At 42.0% G+C, this 17,722-nt stretch overlaps 2 protein-coding genes across 11 annotated transcripts in view; both read left to right on the top strand.

The window, feature by feature from the left end:
* The window catches only part of eif4g3a (eukaryotic translation initiation factor 4 gamma, 3a), a 66,948-nt gene extending 59,251 nt beyond the window's left edge, over positions 1-7,697 (top strand). For all 9 annotated transcript variants that reach the window (XM_024270639.2, XM_024270640.2, XM_024270641.2 and 6 more), the window contains 6 exons: positions 21-102; positions 2,844-2,942; positions 3,035-3,181; positions 4,496-4,577; positions 4,654-4,800; positions 6,855-7,697. In XM_024270639.2, coding sequence (XP_024126407.1) covers positions 21-102; positions 2,844-2,942; positions 3,035-3,181; positions 4,496-4,577; positions 4,654-4,800; positions 6,855-7,036 — 739 coding nt within the window. In that variant the 3' untranslated portion in view covers positions 7,037-7,697. The remainder of the gene's footprint in view (positions 1-20; positions 103-2,843; positions 2,943-3,034; positions 3,182-4,495; positions 4,578-4,653; positions 4,801-6,854) is intronic.
* A 491-nt stretch (positions 7,698-8,188) lies between these two features.
* Positions 8,189-16,193, top strand: hp1bp3 (heterochromatin protein 1, binding protein 3). 2 transcript variants are annotated; one of them, XM_024270649.2, is made up of 13 exons: positions 8,189-8,334; positions 8,699-8,779; positions 8,884-9,064; positions 10,689-10,751; positions 10,854-11,010; positions 11,092-11,235; positions 11,324-11,383; positions 13,387-13,526; positions 13,842-13,932; positions 14,042-14,201; positions 14,546-14,657; positions 14,743-14,886; positions 14,963-16,193. In XM_024270649.2, the coding sequence occupies exons 2-13, from the start codon at positions 8,713-8,715 to the stop codon at positions 15,465-15,467; spliced, it is 1,824 nt and encodes a 607-aa protein (XP_024126417.1). In that variant the 5' UTR covers positions 8,189-8,334; positions 8,699-8,712; the 3' UTR covers positions 15,468-16,193. The 2 variants fall into 2 exon arrangements, with proteins under 2 accessions (XP_024126417.1, XP_024126418.1); XM_024270650.2 differs by lacking the exon at positions 10,689-10,751.
* The last annotated feature ends 1,529 nt before the right edge of the window (positions 16,194-17,722 follow it).

The following is a 17,722-nucleotide window of genomic DNA, read 5'->3' on the forward strand; positions in this document are numbered from 1 at the left end:
ACGGGTCCCTGTCCTTTCAGTGAATTGAGCAAACCATTGCTTCCTGTTGGAAGAGCGGGGATCTTAATTTCAGAAATACTGCACATACTATGCAAACAAATGGTGAGTTTTCCCTCCGTCTGCACAGTTAGAAACTTCTAGCAGAACAAAACTTCAGCTGAGTGACCTCCTGATGTGATCTGCTGAACAGGCAGAATATAAACAGTCATTGTGAGATTTTACTGACATTTTTCCTCTTAGGTCCCACTCCGACCATCTTCTGGTCTGTTTACAAAGCATTCACAATGGTCTCTTGATTATGATGATGCCGTTTATAGACGAAATGTAAATACCTGTGTTGTTTTCTAGGACAGTTTTTGCAGGAGTTCATTAGAAATTCCCCTCTAAGTTGTATGCAGGACTGTTGGCATAAAGCAACCTCACTCTGCTCCCCATTACTAAGAGCTCTTTGTTTACACTCTACCACTAGCTTACAGCCCTCACACCCCCAACCTAACATTACCAGTGTAACAAAAATAGCAGCAATATCGTTTCTATCCAGCCGTACAGTTCGGATCTGGATTCCAGCTCAGACGAGGAAAACAAAGATGTTCATGGATCTATTTGTCTGCAACTCGATCAGCTTGTGAGCTTGTGGCCCCACCCAACGTATTTTCTACGTCAGCAGTCCCCAACCTTTTTCAGACCGTTGAATGTCAAATAATATTTTCACAGACTGATCCAAACCGAGCCAAACATCTCCTTTATTTTTAAGCTTTGTTTCTCTGAAAAATCTGTTTTTCAAATTAAATGCAACTGCAAGAAATTTTTTTACTAAAAAAAATCTGAAAAAATGTCGGTAGATTGTTTATAGATGATGAAGATTAGGGCTGGGTATTGATTATAATTTTGAGAAACGATTCAATTCACAAGAGCCTGGATCGGTTCTATTCCATTTTTTTCTATTCTTCAATTCAATTTAATTTAGAGTTTACATATTTATACAAATTTGTTTAGAAATACATTAATAATCTGCTATATATTTTGAACATATTAATACTAATCTGATCCAGTTCACATCCTGTAAATGTATCAGTGAAATAATGAGATTGTTAATATCATCCAGTGTTACATGGATTCTCTAAAGGAGAAGTTCTAACTAAAATGTTCAGATCATTAACATTGGAAACATTGTTCTGCTTCTCCTGGAGGACGTTTCTGTTTGACCACTAGGTGGTGATCACTCTACAGCAGTACACCTTATTCCATTTAATTTTGTCAGCAATGTATGTTTAGGTCGCTGAGCGTTGGCATTAGCCGCTCTATGGGAATTTCCATTAAACGTTAGCATCATGTTGGATGATTTTAGCTTTATGTGCTAAATCAGTTTATATTTTTATGAATCGATTATTGATCTATTAAGCTTAAAGCAATTAATCAATTTTACTAACCCATCTCTAATGAAGATTCAATGAAACAAGCATGTTTGTTTGCAGAAGTTGATTCTGATTTGTAAAAATTTCATGAAGGAAACATTAAAGGTTTTTTTTCCCATAGGAAGCAATTGAGAACTCAGTCCAGGCTGATGATCAATCAGGGCAAATATATTCATCATATTTTCTTTTACTTAAATCCTGGTTTATTACATTATGAAGAGCAGCTTATATACAGTTGTCACCATAAATCCGTATGTGGAGGAAAACTCCTGGTTTAGTCTGTAAACAGCAGCTTCACGTTCCTCTTCTTTGGATTCTTTTCTCCACAAAGAAACTTTCCAAACACGTTAGTTTTGTTAGAGTTTTTCGCTTTTTAACTTGGCGGCTCGAGAAACCACTTTGAGTCACATGACATGTCAGTACAGACAGATGTGGTGATCAAAGTCCAGTTGTTTTCCAAAGTAAAACTTCCTCAGAATCAGAAAAGAGGCCAAATGGAAGTAATCTAAGTTACCGTAGGCGTTTTTTTTCTGTCTGCAGCCCGGTACCCAGTGGTCCAAGGACCGGTACCAGTCTGCAGACCAGGAACTGAGAACCCCTGTTCTACGTCACAAATATGATCTTTTTCAAACTGTTTTTTTCTGCTGCTAATTCAGAAACAATTTGAATAAAGAAATCTGAGCTGAATTTTCTTTCCGTCCTCCATCATCAGAAAACTGAGCATTAAAAACACAGTTTTCATCTAAGTGCTAAACTACTTTAGGTGCCAAGCACTGAGTTTAATTTGTACCTTGAATGTGACAAACGTGTAGCATCACGTGTGAGTAAATGCTGTTATTTCTGTCACATAAACGTGTGTAACGCCTCGCGTTCCTGAACGACGACCGTCTAAACCAGAGGTGTCAAACTCAATCGCACGGGAAAACACACCTTATGTCACGGGCCGGATAGGATAAATATTTGTTGAACACATCAAAACTAAATTTTTAAAACTGTAACTTTTAACATAACAATGAACTAGAAATATAGCATTGCCTGCAATAATTAGCCAAAACAGCTAGCATGTAGCTGAAATATTGGCTAAACTTCAAAATAGCCTTAAAATTCTTAGTAAATACCGAAATAGTCCAAAAAGCTAAAAGAATGCCAATTTTTAAAACTTTCAAACTGTAACTTTTTAACCTAATTATGAATAATAAAAATTCAGGAATATTATTCCACAATAAATCAACTTAAACCTGAAATAACTTTCAATATTTTACTCTCCATAAAAATATATTTTGTCAAAATTAAACAAGTTATTAATAGGCGCAAGATAACATTGGACCATTAATGACATTAAAATCAAATGATCTGGAGGGTAGAATTACCCGGATGGCCTTGACTTTGACACACGTGACCTAAAGGATGTTCCTCTGGCTTCAACAGAGCCATAGGACTGTCAGCTCTTTGTGGAGAGAATCTGGCATCAGCTGGACTGACGTTCTGCCACAGGGAGAGGACGTCCAGGCTTTCATCTCGCAGCAGGTCAGCAGGCAGGTGGACAGGAGTGCCTCTTGCTTCCGTCTGCTCTCGTCTTCACGCTCTGCCGGCGTTTGCCGTCTTCTCCTCCATTTCAGAAGCTGGAGTTTCTTCAGACGGACAGCTCCGGCTCTGAGGCGGCTCTGTCCAGAAGGATGCTGTCTCCTGAAGAGCTGAGCCAGCAGCTGGAGAAACTCCTCCTGGAAGACATGGCCAGTGACGAGCAGATCTTTGACTGGGTTGAGGTACGACCAGCTGGAATCCAGAGACCCGGAACAAACATGCAAACAATTAGGATGTTATACAGCCAATTGGAGGAGAGAAGGTTTCTGTCCACGTGTTCCTTACATTACCAGGAGACAACAATTGGTTTAAGGCTGACAGGAGGGATTCTGTCAGCTCTAGCCAGTTTAAAAAAAGTTTAAAGACAAGAAGGGTTTATACAAGCGTACCCTTCCTGTGTCCAAAGGTTACACTAACATTTCATTGCTGAGCTGCTGGATGGGGAAAATAAAGAGAATACATTTAAAATGTTTCACCGTTTCCATGGAAACGGCAGCAGCATCGCCAAATACTTCTGAACACACCCAACTAACCCCGATGGAGGCTCACGCCGCCGCTGTGGGGCGTGAGAAGATGAAATGACTTTCAGGTCAGATTAGTGACCGAGCGAGTGTGACATCACCCACAGGAAGTGGTTCCAGCTCCAAACAAACAAAGTCAATTTAGTCGCCATTTGTTCCAGACATCAGTAGTAACCAGAGATTGGTCCGAGTCTGAGTTTCTATGGAGACCATTAGGGGCGGAACGGATCACAAAACCCACTGTTCGGATCACGTTACAGTTTTTGTCACAGTTTGGATCAGTAAAAAGGAAAAATCTGAATTGTGGCTACTGATCCGTATAGATCACGGATCACCCATGATCCGTTGCACCCTCAGCAAACACTCTCACCGATCAGAAGTGAGCTTGTTGAAAGGCCACACCCCTTCCACTTGAAAGCAGGCGACACAAAATCTGCCAATTAAATGTTTGGAATGTTTGAGGTGGGCCCAGTAGGCTCCGCCCACTTTTAATTAAGGCATGTGATTGGTCCGTTTATTACTTATATAACTTTCAATCAAGAAAAACATAAAAAAAGAGAATTATCATGAAAATGTTAAAGAAGTATCAGAGCCAGAATGTTTATTCTGACCAATAGAATGACTGTAACAGATGTTTGTTTCTCTATAGAAGTCTGTGGGGTTTTAGCTTCTTGGAGCTACTTCCTGTTTGGAACGCGAGGGGGGAGGGGTCACTCAGTCTAGTTCTCATATACAGTCAATGGCCAAAACACTCCATAAACGCTGTCCGTTTGTCGGGCTCCTCGCCATCCGTTTGGGTAGAGGTTAAAAAGCTGTAGAGTCGCAGTAAAGTGACTGATGGTTCCAGCTCTGGTAGATGATCCGTTTGTGATGGAGGATGTGAGGCACCAGGTTTGGACGGACAACATCCAACACATTTCCGAGGAAAGTTCTCCGTTGATGATCCTCGCTCTGAATCCTCGCTCTGCTTTCCAGGAAAACCTGGATGAGTCTCAGACCAGCTCGTCTCCCTTCCTGAGGTCCTTGATGACGGCTGTGTGTAAGGCGGCGGTGAAAGGTAAGCCTCTACCTGAGGAGAGCCCTCACCTGTGGAGAAGCTCCCACGCCGTTCTCAGTCTTTCGCTCTCCCGCAGATGAAAACAACTGCTGTCGAGTGGACACGGCCATCATCCAGAGGAGACTGCCTGTTTTACTGAAGTACCTTAACTCAGACACTGAGCGACAGCTGCAAGCACTTTATGCACTTCAGGCGCTGATCGTTACGCTCGAGCAGCCCCCGAGTGAGTTCTGCACCAGAACCGCACACAGAACATCCCAACAGATGTGACGGCGTTTCTTTATCCAAACCAGTTTCTCAGTGTGTCTGAACTCTGGGTCAGGTTCAGTCCGTTCTGGAAAACAACCAGAGCTTTTTTTCCAGTTTGGGCCTGAAGGAGGATTTTAGAAGAGAAGCTTCAACTCATTTAGAATTTAAAAACCATCAGTTTAATTCCAGAGGAACATAAGATAGTAATACAACTTTTTAATCTTCATGCTCTCTTATGGGGTCCAGATGACCCCACCCTTACACTGATGTGTGATTCCCCCCGTGATAAATGTGGACCGGATTTCATGTCTGCCACAGACACCAGTCAAGATAAAAAATCCTTGAAGAAAACAGTTCAGGGCTGTTGTTGGGTCCAGATGACCACACTTTAAATGTAAACATGCCTAGAATACCAGAAGGGTTCATGATCAGTCATACATATAGAAAGTACATAAACATGACTATTGATCCTAAACACAATTCTTTAAAAGTTTTTGCTAATTACTCATTTAGTTTTTTGTAAATTGTGCTTTCATCATAATAAATTAATAGATTTAGGGATTTAAACATTCATTTGAAATTCAGTTTGTCCAAGAACCAAATCAATGTTCTAAGAAACTTTTAATAATATCAAAAGAGGTAAAACCTTTCCAGAATCGATTTTTTCCCTTGACTCTATTTTCATCATCCAGGTGACATTTGGGGTCAAATCAGGACCAGCTTAAAGTGAATGAAAAACCAGAAGAAAAAAAAGATTTCAAGAAAGTTTAAACATGAAAGTACACATTGGTGAATTGAAAGTATTGATTTTTCTTTTTTTGTAAGCTAAAAAAAAACATTTGAAAAAATACAAAAACCCTAAATATGTAAAAAAAATAAATAAATAAAGTTTATTTCAGACTTTTCGTTTTTGGAGTTGGCCCTAATTATTAAGGGAGGCGGGCTTTGAGCCTATTGGCTACCAGAGGTTATGGTGATGTCATTTCCACTTCAGAACGGCGTCTGTTGTTGGCGCCATCTGTGTCATCCTCCTCTGATGTACCAAACTTTGGGAGAGAATTACTGAAAATTGAAATTCTGGATTAAAAATATTCATTCTGGGATAAAAGGGAAGAGGAATAGAAATGGAAAAAATAAGATGAAAAATAATTTTTAAAAAAATCTATTTTTTAGCTGTTTATTTATTGAAGTTTTCAGTATTTCTTCAAATTTGTTAAAAAAAAGTTTTTCTCAAGTTTTCAAATTTTTTATTTTTTTGTATTCCTGATATTTCTTTTACGTTTAAAATGTGCAATTTAAAGAATAAAACTGTTTTTAAATGTTCCTTTTTGTCCCAAATCTACAGTCTGGATTTTCATTCACTTTAAGCTGATCCTGGTTTGATCTGACACGGTGGGGCTGTAATCAGGTTCCATCCGCCTCTCTTATTGGTGACATCAGAAAACATGTGGGGCAGTCTGACCAATGAGAGAGCTGGTTACATTTGAGAGGTGGGGTTTCAAAATGGAGACAAAGAACAACAAAAGATGTGAAATTTCAAAAGGATCCAATGAGTATAGAAAATAAAATCTTTAAATCTGTGAAATCAAAGTTGTTTTTTTTTAATAAATGTTGGAATTGTAATTTAGTTTGCGTATCCGTATGTATTCATCCACAAATAAATTAATAATTTCTTAGAATACACAAAAGAATGACTCAGTTTAATGGGGAGTTTTTTAAAACTGTTTAATTACTTAAAAAAGGAGAACTTATATATTACCCCCTCTACTATGCTTAATTAATACATTAATTTACAAATACATTTTTAATCATGAGATAAATCAATATAATTTTTTTCTATTCTTTCTTACACAAACATTTTAGGTTTAATCACCTAAAACAGCAATTTGATTAGTTTTTACTTAAATTGTAGAAAAAGCTCTTTTTGTATTATTGTGCGAGTGTTTGAGTCACTTTCCGGTTGTGAACGTCAGATGAACGGCGGCCTGCAGGTGACCTCTGCTGACCTCTGCTCCTCTGCCCGGACAGATCTCCTCCGGATGTTCTTCGACTGTCTGTACGATGAGGACGTCATCTCGGAGGACGCATTCTACAAGTGGGAGTCCAGCAAAGACCCGGCTGAGCAGGAGGGCAAAGGTGTGGCTCTCAAGTCCGTGACGGCCTTCTTCACCTGGCTGCGGGAGGCGGAGGAGGAGTCGGAGGACAATTGACGAGGGAGACGCCGCAGCAGAACTGCACCCTTCAAAGCAGAACAAACGTTCAAAGTGGCTTCACGACAGGAAAACACGCCAGGGATGTTTTCCTGCGGTACGGTTCTGACGCCATTTTGAGTTTGGATTCCAGCTGTGGAAGCACTAAATATCTGTATCATACATAGAAAATATTTTTGTTTTAAATTTTAACTTTTCTTTTGTTACTTTTTAAGAAGAGACTTAAAAGATGCATAGGTTCTGGACTCTTTAATTTATTATTTTTTTAAGGACTGCAAATATTAAAGTTATTTAACATTTGCAGATGTTCACAGTAAAAACAGGACAACAGGTTTAACAATATAATGAATTAGAATAACAAAGTATGTGAAAAATATCCTCCCTGCAACACTGAAAAACAGGGTCAAAGCAAATAGTTTTGGAATGAGAAAATCTTGAATGAACGGGAGCTTTAAGGAGGGGAATCACGCGTGACGTGGTGCTCGCTCCACATGAACAAACTCCTGCAGGAGCCAGACGTCAAATCACAACCGTCTTGGGGGGAAAGTAAGTGCAACTTCAAAAAGCTAATGGCCAAGTCCGCTAAATACCAGATGCTTGTAATACTGACGACTTACAGCGCAGATTAAAGCTTGTAAATACATTAAAGACAAAAAATGTATTTAAAAATGTTTCTCATGACTTCTTCTGTCACCTTGAATTTCCTGATGTCTGTGGTTCTGCTGAACGGACTGGGTTCTGGGGGTGCTGCTGTTGGATCAACAACAGCTGGTTGATCTGATGCTTCCTCTGATGTTTGGGTCAGCTTACCTGGAGCGGCAAAGCAGGCCATAATAGTGCAGAAAAATATACATGTAATGAGCTTTGATTTGTTATATTTAATCCATATGATCATCTTCCTGTTTTTGATTTTTTTTTTTTTTTTTTGCTAATTTTACTTCAAGTGTTGGTGCTAAAACTTAATCTTTTACTAGAATAATAATATTGGTTAAATATTTCAGATAATTAAAATTGTCGCTACACTTATTTGTACAGATTTAAACTGTAAAACCATCATTTATTTATTGTGTTATCGTTTTTAATGTTTTTGAAGGACATTTGTAATTTACATTTAGCCGCGCGCCCCTCACTCTGTTTATCTTTGAATGCGCATGTCGGAAATCCTGGTACGTCGTACGTGACGCTCTACGTCACCAACAGTCTGAGGGGCGGGGCTGCCGAACGAACAAAACGAAACGGAGGACCCTGCAGACGTCTCCTCTTAAAGTGTTCTTTTTTCCGTTCCCCGAAAGCGAAAGGTAAGTCCGGCACGAACCGAAGCGGCTCGTCTGCACGTGGCGCTCGTGCGCGGTCTGCGGCTGGCCGCGGGCCTTTCCCTTCTGAATAAAAATGTTTTTCGTCTGCCTGATGCGACGCCATTACTGTGTTCCCAAACCTACGGACAAAATGGCGAAATTGACGGCGGGAAAAAAAATCCGGCGGCTCATCCTCTGGGCCGAAAATGGCCGCCGGACGGGCTCTGGGAAAGGCCGCGGGAGGTTTTTTTAAAAAGCGCAGCTTTTGTTTCAGCAAAATGGCGAACAATGAATGAAGGGGGCTTGGCCCGCGCAGTTAGACGCCCCACCCCCCGGAGCGGCGCTAACCGCGTCTCCCGGTTTGCAGGCAGGTTTTCTGGAATGCCGATTCGCCGAGCAGCAGCGACTCCATCACAGGAGAAGGCCCCCGCCGCGGCTGTAGACAAAGGTGAGGCGGGGGGGGCGAACCCGTGAACGCACCACCACCCTCCGGGGGGAGGGGGGGTCCACCGAGCAGAGGTCGTCCGTGTTTACTGTTGCTGTCTGCCTCAGAGCCAGAAGCCTCAGAGGAGTCTCCTCCCGCTGAGGAGGAGGAGCAGGCGGAAGCTGCAGCCGCACCGGCGGACGGGGACGAGGAGCAGCAAGCTGCTGATGAGGAGCCCACGGAGAACGGGGACAAGGCGGAGGAAGGAGCCCCCGACGAGGAGGGAGATGAGGGCAAGTCCAAGAAAGAGTGAGTCTCCTGAGGCGGGGCTGCAGGTGTTCTCAGCGCGATATTTCACTTTGATAACACTTTTATCTGTTTCTATGATCCTTACCTCCGCTGGACGACACCACAGGTGTGACCTGTCCCAGCCCCCAGCTTTTGGAGGAGAAGCTGCTGTCCTGACTTGCATTAAACGCGTCTCCAAACGCCAAAATCATCCACTTTGGATTGGTTCTGGAAAAGCATGAGTAAATAGACTGCTTCCTGGAGAAAACGTACGGTTTGCCCAGTTAAGGTCTAGGCTCAAATCCCAGAAACCTTCATCCAAACGTGTCCGGTGGAGCGCTGGAAGTCCTACCGGCCTCCCCCACGGGAGAACCGAGACCACCTACTGTATATGAGAACTGGACTGAGTGACCCCGCCCCCTGGTGTTACATCCAGGAACACCTGTTGGCCTCAAGAGGCCAAAATTATAAATTGTTTATGTAGTTCAAGTTATACATTGGCCAATCAGTTGCCTCAATTGAAAGTAGGTGGAGCCTGCTGGCCCCCACATCTGCTTTGTTAATAGATCAAGGTTGTGTCGGAAATTCCCCCCTAACTACTAAAAAACTGTATAGTGCAGGACTATAAAGTGCCCTGGATTTTAAATCCAATTCAGACAGATCCTCGCTATTTTTTCTCTCGTTTTTCCAAACGCCAGATATGACGTCACCGATTTTACAAGGTAGACATTTTACCATGTCCAAATCGATACGAACATTTCACGTTTATCTATCACTCCGTTGTGTTCTGATGGTGAAAATGTGGATGGTTTATTCAATTATTACATTCAATCGCGTTTTTTTGTTGAAAATTGTTCAACCGCAATTCCTTGTGGTCTATATTCACTAATCTATTGAGCATCGATGCACGCTAGTTTTTTTGCAAAGACTTCTGGGAAATATCTAGTGCACTCTATTTTGGATTTAGTAGTTTCGGACAGAAATAGAAAATGGCGAATGTGCTGTATAGTGATTTTTTTGGGGGGGGTTGGTCATACCTGTAGTGTTGCCCACATTTTAGTGGAAGGGGTGTGGTCTTCCAACAAGCTCAATCCTGATTGGCCAGAGTGGTTTCCATAGAAACTCTGACCAATCAATGCTGACTGAGGATGTCTGGCTCCAACATGGCGGCATCCATATTGCAATAAAATAATGACTGGGTTGATTTTATTTTGTTGGAGCCAGAAGTAAACCACTTTCTGTCCAGTTCTTATTTACAGTCATTAGGTGACAGCATAGATTTGAACCCACAACCTCCCCGGCTCAGGCCTGACGCTCTACCGCTGATCTGGTTTTCTGTTAGTGATGGAACAGCATGCATGATTGGAGGTTGATCAGACCAGCTTCTCCTCCACTAGATTCAAACTCTCCCTTCGTAGACAGTTTATCAGCCAAAGATGAAAGAAAAAGATCAAAGCCTTCCTCTGACAGATTGTCACTTAGAGGGAGGGGCTTCAATCTGACTTTCCCGCCTAATATTTTATTTTCTCCCCTCAGACTGAGCAGCTTTTTTAGAGCATTTGCCGTTCAGTCGAATGACTGCTGCTCGTTTAGACAGCCGTCCTGAAGCTTGGGTTTTGTTTTGTTTTTCCCCTTGGTGACGTAGTGACAAATGCAAGGACTGCGCGGCTGGACAGTGCTCCAAACACTGCTATGTTCTCCTACTAAGGTGAGGATGTGATAACGATAAGAGTGGTAGCAATCACAGTGAAATATCGCTTGGCAGTAGCCGACCCCTTCACTGAACTTGTGTTGCTCCTTGTGGCGGCAGGATGAAGGACGGCTACAAGTACAAGAAGTCCAAAACCAAGAAGGTGAAGCGGACGATCCCTTTGTGGGCTAGCGTCACCACACACAAAAATGTTCCCGTTACCAACTTTGCAGGAACGCAGCACAGAATGGATAACATCCTGATTGAGGCGTTGAGGGTGTGTACCACTCCACGCTCTCTTCTCTTCCAGCTGATCCCGCCTCCCAGCATCCTTAAAGCCATTTGTCTCCTCCTGCAGGCGTCCAGTGACAAGTCCGGGGTTTCCTTCAGGTCTCTCATGAAATATCTGCTCAATAAACACCCAGGCATGGAGCTCAGCAAGAAGACCTTCTTCATCAAGAAAGCTCTGAAGAAGCACCTGGAGAAAGGAACCATCAAGCAGGTGACACCTCAGATTGCTGCGTCTCTGGGGAGGATTTCTGTCGGTTTGCTTCATCAGTAAAGTTCTGTCCCTTTGGTTTGTGTCTCAGCTGAAAGGGAAAGGCCTATCGGGGTCCTTCGTCATCGGAAAGCAGCCCACCCCCCCAAAGGTTGGTTATTAAGCTCTTAAACGTTCCTGAAAATCTATTTACAACCATTTTTTCCTGAGTCAGCAGAAACACAAAGAAACCTCCAAAATAACTTTATTTGTAGTCTCACTGAAGCACAGTTTCATTGGAAACCTCCAGTTATCTAACAAATGTTCTGTGATGAGTCGTGTCCTCGCCTGGACTCTAAAGCTGTGTTCACATCGCCCTCGCCATCCTGCATTCAAACGACTACTTCAGTGAGAAGTCTATGTAAACACATAAATCGGTGTTTCAGAACTCTCGCATTCACATGTCTCTACGCACGTTTTCATGACTGTTTTTGAGCACTACGTACAAAACAAGCCAATGAGCACGCGTTAAAAAGTTAAACTTCTTCCGACCTTTAAAAAGTTTGTGAAAAAAGCATCTTCTGTAGAGTTTTGAAAAAGTCCTGACATTTTAATCATTTTGATTCCAAAAAATAAAATGGTTAAACATGAGTTTCTCATTGAAATTGTAGCAGAATTGCTACCTCATGCTATGATGGATGACGTCTCGAGCAAGCAAGTCGCGTTTATTTATTTTTATTTTTTAGCAGTTCATTGCATGGCGCTTTGAACTTGCTATCGGACATGAGTCCTGAAACGCTGGTGAATGGAGCTTTCAACAACAAGGGGGTTTTCAAGAGTCATCAACTGAGTCCTGAAAGACCCTGAATAGAAACGCAGACTTGTCTCCACGTCATGTAGTGCTGTCACAAATAATTATTTTAATAGTCGACTGATCACAGATTATTTTTCCAGATTAGTAAACGAGTCATGCAATCATTAACTTTAACTTACTAAAAACTAGATACAGATATATAGCATTACCTGTGATAATGCTAGTGTGAATGCTGTAAACTGAATTTGGCCACTGAAGATGCTGAAATTGATAGTTAAAAAATGCTGATAGCCAGCTAAATTATTAATTAAATGCAAAATTAGCCTAACAAACTGGAAAAAAGCCTAAGTTAGCCAAAACAGCTAGCATGTAGCTGAAATATTAGATAAACTCCAACAAAATAGCCTAAAAAAATCTTAAAAATGCCAAAGTAGTCCAAAAAGCTATGAGAATTTCATTGTAACTTTTAACTTTACTACACTCTGTTACACCTACACCTTTAAATTAAATGAAACTTAAAATGACCTCCGAGTAAAAGTTGAAAAGCCACAATGTGTCCATGTTTGTGTTCGTTATCATATCGTCAGCCTGTTTTGTTCTTCCTACTTTAAAAAAACCATACAGAACAAACAGAATGGATTCAATATGAGTCTGTATGAACAGTTTATTTTATTTGTGTGTCAATCCAGACAACAGTATTGGCAGCGAAATCCACCAGCGATTGACAATAACGACTTTTTACAACCGACACCAGATATTTTTCTGCCTCTTGCAGCCGACACCGTTAATCAACCAATATTTTTTTAAATACTTGAGAAAAAAATATTTGCTAGTACGAAGTAAGAGTGCATGGCTCTTTATCTATTCTAACAAATTAGCAGAACTAGTTTTACCTGCAAACAAACAGAACAGCAGGTAGTCAAACACTACTAGCTTTTTCAGTCTGTAAATAGAGAAAGTGCATTTTTCTTTTTCTTATCAGAATTATCGTTGTGTCCTCGATCGGCCAATAATCATGTTTGAGGTGTGTGAGGACCGTATGCTGAATGTAAGGCACGTGCCCGGTGTGAACGCAGCATCAGACTGTTCCCAAAGCATTATGGGAATCCCACTTCTCGACTGATTGATTCGCTGTCGTCATTTGCTCCTTTCACTTCTTCACTTTGGTTCCTCGTCGTTCTGAAGCTTCTGCTCCGAATCCAACCTCCCTGCTGTGTTTCCTCAGAACCAGGACTAATACTTGATCTCGATTCTTGTTCTGGTTGACCTTTGCAGCCTTCGCTCAATGTTTTCTGCAGGTTCCAGTAGAACTTGTTGCTCGGACCGGTATGTTGGCACTAATGTGTGGCGTTTGTTTCTAGAAACCTGTGAATAAGCTGGAGAGTCTGGGAGACGCTCTTCCTCTCATCATCACGCAGCTCTGCGAGCCCAAAGAGGCGTCCTACAACCTGATCAAGAAGTACCTGGAGCAGCACTTCCCCAGCTTCAACATCGAGAACAAGTATGAGAACCGGCGGCAGCGTGTTTCCCACCTGCCTCACAGCAGGTTTAGTTAAAACGTGAATGTTTTGTTTGTAAACAAACGGCTTCCCGCCTCCGTCAGATCAGCTGATTTCTATTCATTCTAAAGAGGATGCAGTCACGAATGTGAGGAAAATGACAGGAATCTGCAGATGCATAATCACCAAAAACACAGAACATTATTTTCCTACTAATATGAAAAAGAATGTTTCCTGAATGTCATCCTGGTTTTTAATGGTGAGATGGAGTCTGGCAGGGATTGTAGTTCTGGTCATGTGACATTTGTGGATTTCAGACCTGAAGCTCTGAAGATGGCTCTGGTGAAAGCAGTGGAGAGGGGTCTTTTGGAGCAGATCACTGGAACAGGAGCTCGGGGGACGTTCCAGGTAGACTTCTCTGAAACTCCTCAAAAGATCTCATGTGACGTTAGATCTCCTGAAGTTCTGTCTGTGCGTCTGTTGATCCTGACAGTAAATGTATCGGTTCTGTTCTCAGCTGAAGCGCGGTGGAAACAAGCCTCAGGTGAAGGGCAGCGTGCTGGAAGAAGCCATCACTGCTGCCATCACGGCCATGAACGAACCCAAAACCTGCAGCACCACGCTGCTGCGCAAATACCTGCTGGATTCTCACAAAGACATGAAGGAGCACCACCTGAGTGAGGATCTCTTTGTTCTACATCAGGGGTGTCAGAATCCAGGGCTGGGGAGCCGGTGTCCTGCATATTTTCCAACAAACCTGAAGCTCCTTATTGGCCAAACACACCTGATCCAGGTAATCAGCAGCAAGTTTCTGGAAAACCAGCAGGAGGACTGGATTTAGACACCCCTGATCTAAGGTTACCCCATCAACACAAGCATACACATCTGAAAAACTTGTTTTTAAACTGTTCCAGGTCACGTCTTCTCGTTTGGGCTTGTTTCTCTCTCTATGTTTGATGTTTTCTGTTCTGAGGATTTGAACCAGAACTCTGAACTGGCTCCTCCCAACTCTTCTGTTTAGTGGCCACTCTTCGGAGAACCCTGAAGAAGTGTAAAGTTCTGGGCTGGATGGAGCAGATCACAGGTCACGGCTTCACTGGGACCTACCAGCTCTCATTCCCGTATTATCCCAGGTATTCCGGCTCTGCTCAGGTATTCCTGTTTTCCGTCCTTCCTGCACAGACTTTCACGTCCACTTCTTCTCCCGTTTGTCTTCAGTCCCAACACTCTGTTCCCGGACAAGTTCAAGGAGCCGGAGAAGACCCCAACCAAACGCCGGAGGACGGTTGACTCGTCGGATGAGGAGGAAGAATCTGAGGAAGAGGAAGATTCATCTGAGGATGAAGCCCCGCCTCCAAAGAGGTGAGCGCATCAGACGCTTGTAATCCATTACTTCTTGGTTACCCTCCTGTAAGTAAAGGTTTGTCTGTAAAACCAGGGCTCAGAAGAGGCCTCCGCCCAAGGTACGCCGCCCCCCTCCTGCCAAGAAAGCTCGAAGCAGCGGCCCGGCGAGAGGTCGGGGGAAGGCCATCGCCAAGAAGTCTCCAGCCAAAAAAGCTCCGCCTCCAGCCAAGAAAGCCGGACGGAAACAGCCGGCCATTAAAAAGGAGCCAGCGGACCCAAAAGAAACGCCTGTGAAGAGGGGCGCGCCCCCAAGAAAGCCCAAAACGCCTGCAGTCAAAAAGCTTAGCGCCAGGGGAGCCAAGAGACCCCAGCTCAAGGAATCGACCCCAGAGACGGATGAGAAGACGACGAAGAGCCGCTCCCGGGGCTCCAAATCTGAGGAGTCGTCTCCTGAGGAGCCTGCAGCTAAAAAGCAGCCGGCCAAAGGCTCCAACAGACGCTCCGAGCCCAAGAAGACGCCCCCTACAGAGCGCCAGGGCAAAACGGGGGCAAAAAGCAGCAAACAGCCCGCCCGACAGTCCAAACGGGGTCGGCGCTGAGGCCGGGACCGCCTTCCGCAGACCTCCCGTCTCCGTCTCCTCCTTCCCTCCTGTACTGAAGGGGCAGTAGATTTTGTTTTTTCTATCGTAAAGTTAGAGCGTTTTCTGCCAGTTCCATTAGCTGCGTCTGAGCGTTTCCTGAAGCTCCTCCTTCTTCTTCATGAAGCCTCGGACCAACTCGGTGAGGGCTGCAGCCGCCGGCCTCCCAATCTAAAGGAGAACTGCGCCGTGACTCCTCTTTTTCTAGGTTCCTCCTTCTCTTTGTACTCGGCACACTCGGCTTTCAAAGTTTCAATTTTTTTCAGTTACAGCATCTATTTTTCAAGTTTTCAATCAGTTTTTTCGTTCACTTTAAGCTGATCCTGATTTGACCCCACATCGGCCGCTCCCATCGTCGCCCCGATGCTTAAACCACCTCAGACCAGCCGTACGTCTCTGACTCTGAAGTGTTACAGTTTTTTTACGTCACTAAATAAACAATCGTCTTTTTAAGTCCTGAAGTGTTAAACAGGATCCGAACGTGTTCCTAAGGTTCCATTAAAGGAAAAAGTATGTAAGTAGACATTTCATCAACCGATTTTATTCTCCACAGTTGTACCAAATCTGCAAAACGTGTTTGTGAAAAAGAACCAGGATGACGATAGCTCTCAAGTACCCTGCATGCATGTATCCCTTGTGTTGTTAAAGCTCTTTTTCCAAGTCATTAATAAAATGGCTATATTTGTACGCTCGTCTTTGTCCGAGTTCTTTTCTGCGCTGGAACAGCAGAGGAACGTTTTAGAACTTTTCTCTGTCTGGAAAACAATTTGTTTAGCACGTTTCATGTTTTCAAAGTGCTTTACATAACATGATGAACATGTTTTTAATAATTACAGACCAGTGTCTGTACTTTCACAATTTTCAAAAATAATAGAAAAATGGTTCAGACAGAAATTGGATGCGTTTCTTGATAAAAAATAATTTACTTTTTGAAAATCAATATGGATTCTGATCTGACAGATCTACATCTACTGCACTCATTCACCTAACAGATGAGGTTTTGGATGCAGTTGATAAGAAGCCTTTTACGGTCAGTCTATTTCTTGATTTACAAGAACCATTTGATACGGTAAATCATGATATTTTGTTAGCAAAATTGGGCAATTATGGTATAAGAGGTGTTGTATTTAAATGGTTGGAAAGTTATTTTGAAAACAGACAACAATATGTTCAAATGAATAACTCAAAATCAAAATGTGAGATGGTATTGTCTGGAATTCCACAAGGTTCGGTAATCGGACCTAAACTTTTTATACTATTTATTAACGATATCTATGAAATCTCAAAAGAGATGAAATTTGTGTTATTTGTTGACGATACAACTGTTTACAGTTCTGGGAATGATCTAGAATTAGTTATTGCAAATATGGAAAAGGAACCTGTTATTTTACAAAGATGGTTTGATATCAATAAACTAGTTTTAAATTGGGAAAGACTAAATGTATGATTTTTGGAACAAGAAATTATGATGCAAGTAGAAATATTAAAATTGATAAAGCTGTAATTCAAAATGTTTCTGAAATAACATTTTTAGGAATAGTAATGGGTAATAAACTTAGCTGGAAATCCCACATTGATTATATAATCAGGAAAATAAGCAAAAGCATTGGTATTTTATATAAAGTTAACCATATTCTTGATAAAGATACCCTATATATATGTTATATAATTATTTAATTCTCCCATATCTTCTTTATTGTAATGAGGTGTGGGGGAATACTTGTAAAAGTTTTACTAATAGATAAACTTTACTCCAGAAAAAAGTGATGAGAATTATAAATCCTTCAGGACCAAGAGACCGCAACCATGATCTCTTTGTCAAATCCAACACTCGCAAATTCCCAGATCTTGTAAAGTTAAATACAGTGGTGACTATGTGGAAGGTCAACAACAAATTTCTTCCAGAACATATTTGTGGGAAATTCAAATTAGTTACTGATTGTAATAACAGAAGGAAAGGAGACTTTTATTTACCCTTTGTACGAACATCATTAAGACAAAAAGGTTTTGTGTTTATAGGAGTAAAAGAGTGGAATTCCTTGAATACTGAAATGAAAACCTTGCACAGAATTCTGTTGTTAAAAAGATTGTATAAAAACTAGTATTTCAAAACTATAAGTTGTGCTAAAAATATCTTCTTCTTTTCCTTTGGGCTTTTCCCTTCAGGGGTCGCCACAGCGAATCAGTTTCCTCCATCTAAGCCTGTCTTCAGCATC

Source organism: Oryzias melastigma, linkage group LG5 (assembly GCF_002922805.2).
Source record: "Oryzias melastigma strain HK-1 linkage group LG5, ASM292280v2, whole genome shotgun sequence".
NCBI classification, from domain to species: Eukaryota; Metazoa; Chordata; class Actinopteri; order Beloniformes; family Adrianichthyidae; genus Oryzias; species Oryzias melastigma.

Excerpts from the sequence above, each read along its gene's own strand:
- hp1bp3 (XM_024270649.2), top strand. The coding sequence starts at position 8,713 with ATGCCGATTCGCCGAGCAGCAGCGACTCCATCACAGGAGAAGGCCCCC. Across the intron at positions 14,202-14,545 it reads CATGAAGGAGCACCACCTGA|TGGCCACTCTTCGGAGAACC; the intron begins GTGAGGATCTCT and ends TCTTCTGTTTAG. Across the intron at positions 14,887-14,962 it reads GAAGCCCCGCCTCCAAAGAG|GGCTCAGAAGAGGCCTCCGC; the intron begins GTGAGCGCATCA and ends CTGTAAAACCAG.